This window comes from Gadus chalcogrammus, chromosome 20 (assembly GCF_026213295.1).
Source record: "Gadus chalcogrammus isolate NIFS_2021 chromosome 20, NIFS_Gcha_1.0, whole genome shotgun sequence".
Taxonomy (NCBI): domain Eukaryota; kingdom Metazoa; phylum Chordata; class Actinopteri; order Gadiformes; family Gadidae; genus Gadus; species Gadus chalcogrammus.
Window position 1 is genome coordinate 6,637,690 of NC_079431.1, and position 1,454 is coordinate 6,639,143.

The 1,454-nt window shown below is 57.5% G+C and overlaps 1 protein-coding gene across 1 annotated transcript in view; it reads right to left on the reverse strand.

Annotated features, from left to right (window-relative positions):
* Positions 1-440: 440 nt before the first annotated feature.
* Positions 441-1,454, reverse strand: part of LOC130373727 (probable ribonuclease ZC3H12C) — a 4,321-nt gene continuing 3,307 nt past the window's right edge. Inside the window, exon 7 of the mRNA XM_056580350.1 lies at positions 441-1,454. This exon is cut by the window's right edge and continues 524 nt beyond it. Within this exon, the coding sequence (XP_056436325.1) occupies positions 441-1,454 (1,014 nt within the window).

A 1,454-nucleotide genomic window follows, 5' to 3' on the forward strand; every position in this document is an offset into this window, starting at 1 on the left:
ATAGAATAAAATTATCTCTGAGATGCCCTTGTGTGAAAACCCACTTCTTATAATAAAGATACCATCTACTTCTTTCAGAACCGTGTCAATATTTCCTTGAAGTAGCAATAAGCATTAGAACCCTTACAAAAGAATAAAAAGGATTTAATCTCTTAAGTAAGTATTATTTTACGACATGGAGATTCAAATGCTTTGGTAGGGATAGAAAGAGCAGTTTCTTCTCCATGAAGGTGGACAAGCTTGGTCCTTCGTCCAGGCCAACAGTCCAGGAACAGTTCTTATTAAACTCAAATTTTTGTCAACCAAAGAAAACGTTTAGAGGAAAATAATTCCCTTCGCCCCTATGTGATCAACCAAAACCGTTGCAAAAGCAAGTCTTCCATAACCCCATCATCCCAGGTCATGAGCAAGCCTCGACTCCAAGTCCCCACTGCACGTGCTCAGTAACCTTGCTGCGTCTTCTCCATCAGTAAAACCGCGGCTAGCTGCTGAGCATCGGTCACGTGGGGGTTCCTCCCCATCACCGCCCTCACCGCCTCCTGGGGGAAGATGTTACACAGGTTGGTAAACACCTTCTCCCTCAGGTCCTGGTACTGGACCCCCAAACCGGGGGGCTCCTGGCGGGGCGTAGCCGGGCTCTGGTGGCCGTAGTGAAGGGAGACGGCGGGGGACAGGGTCTGGCTCTGCTGGGCTGGTGGGAGACGGCGAGGAGACGGGTGGGTGCACCTCCCCCACTGCGAGGCCCAAGCGTCCTCTCGGGCCTCCGGGAAACTATGGAAGGGAGTCTGCTCGTAGCGAGGGTGGGGGGGCTGCTGCTGGTAGTGGGGGCTCCAGCTCGCCAGATGCTCCTGCTGCTGGTGGTGTTGGGGGTGTGGAGGCAGCCGGTTTATCCCAGGGTACCCTGCTCGTGAGAGAGTGGGAGGGCCCTCGTACAAGCTGTGGTCTGGGAGCCGACTATCCTGCCACGGACAACGCAGGACATCCCGACTTGGAGTGCCGTGAACGGAGGAGGTCTGGCGTGGCGTGGGAGGAGGTAGGGTGTACTCTCCAGGGAACCCCCCCAGATGACTGCCCAGTGCCCGGTGCTGGAGTGGGGGCCGATAGGGTAACGGAGGACTGAAGAGCAGCTGGGAGCAAGAGGGGTGAGCCGAGTTGGAGTCGTCCAGGGCATAAGGAGCGGCCGGTCTACGCAGCGGCTGAGGCAGGGAGTAGGCCATGGTCGGGTTCTTCTCTGGGGACGGTCGGCCGCTAAAGTGAGCGTACCTCCTGGGGCAGTGGTGGTGCGAGTAGTGGTGGGGGGGGTGGTGGTGTTGGGAGCACTTCAGGCAGTCCTCCAGAACCGGGTCCGGCGAGAAAGAGTCGGAGCTGACATTGCCATCGCTGCCGCATTCCGACTGCAGCGAGCCAGCGCGCAGGTCGGCCGGGGAGAACCGCTCGGGGGTCTTTGGTACCGC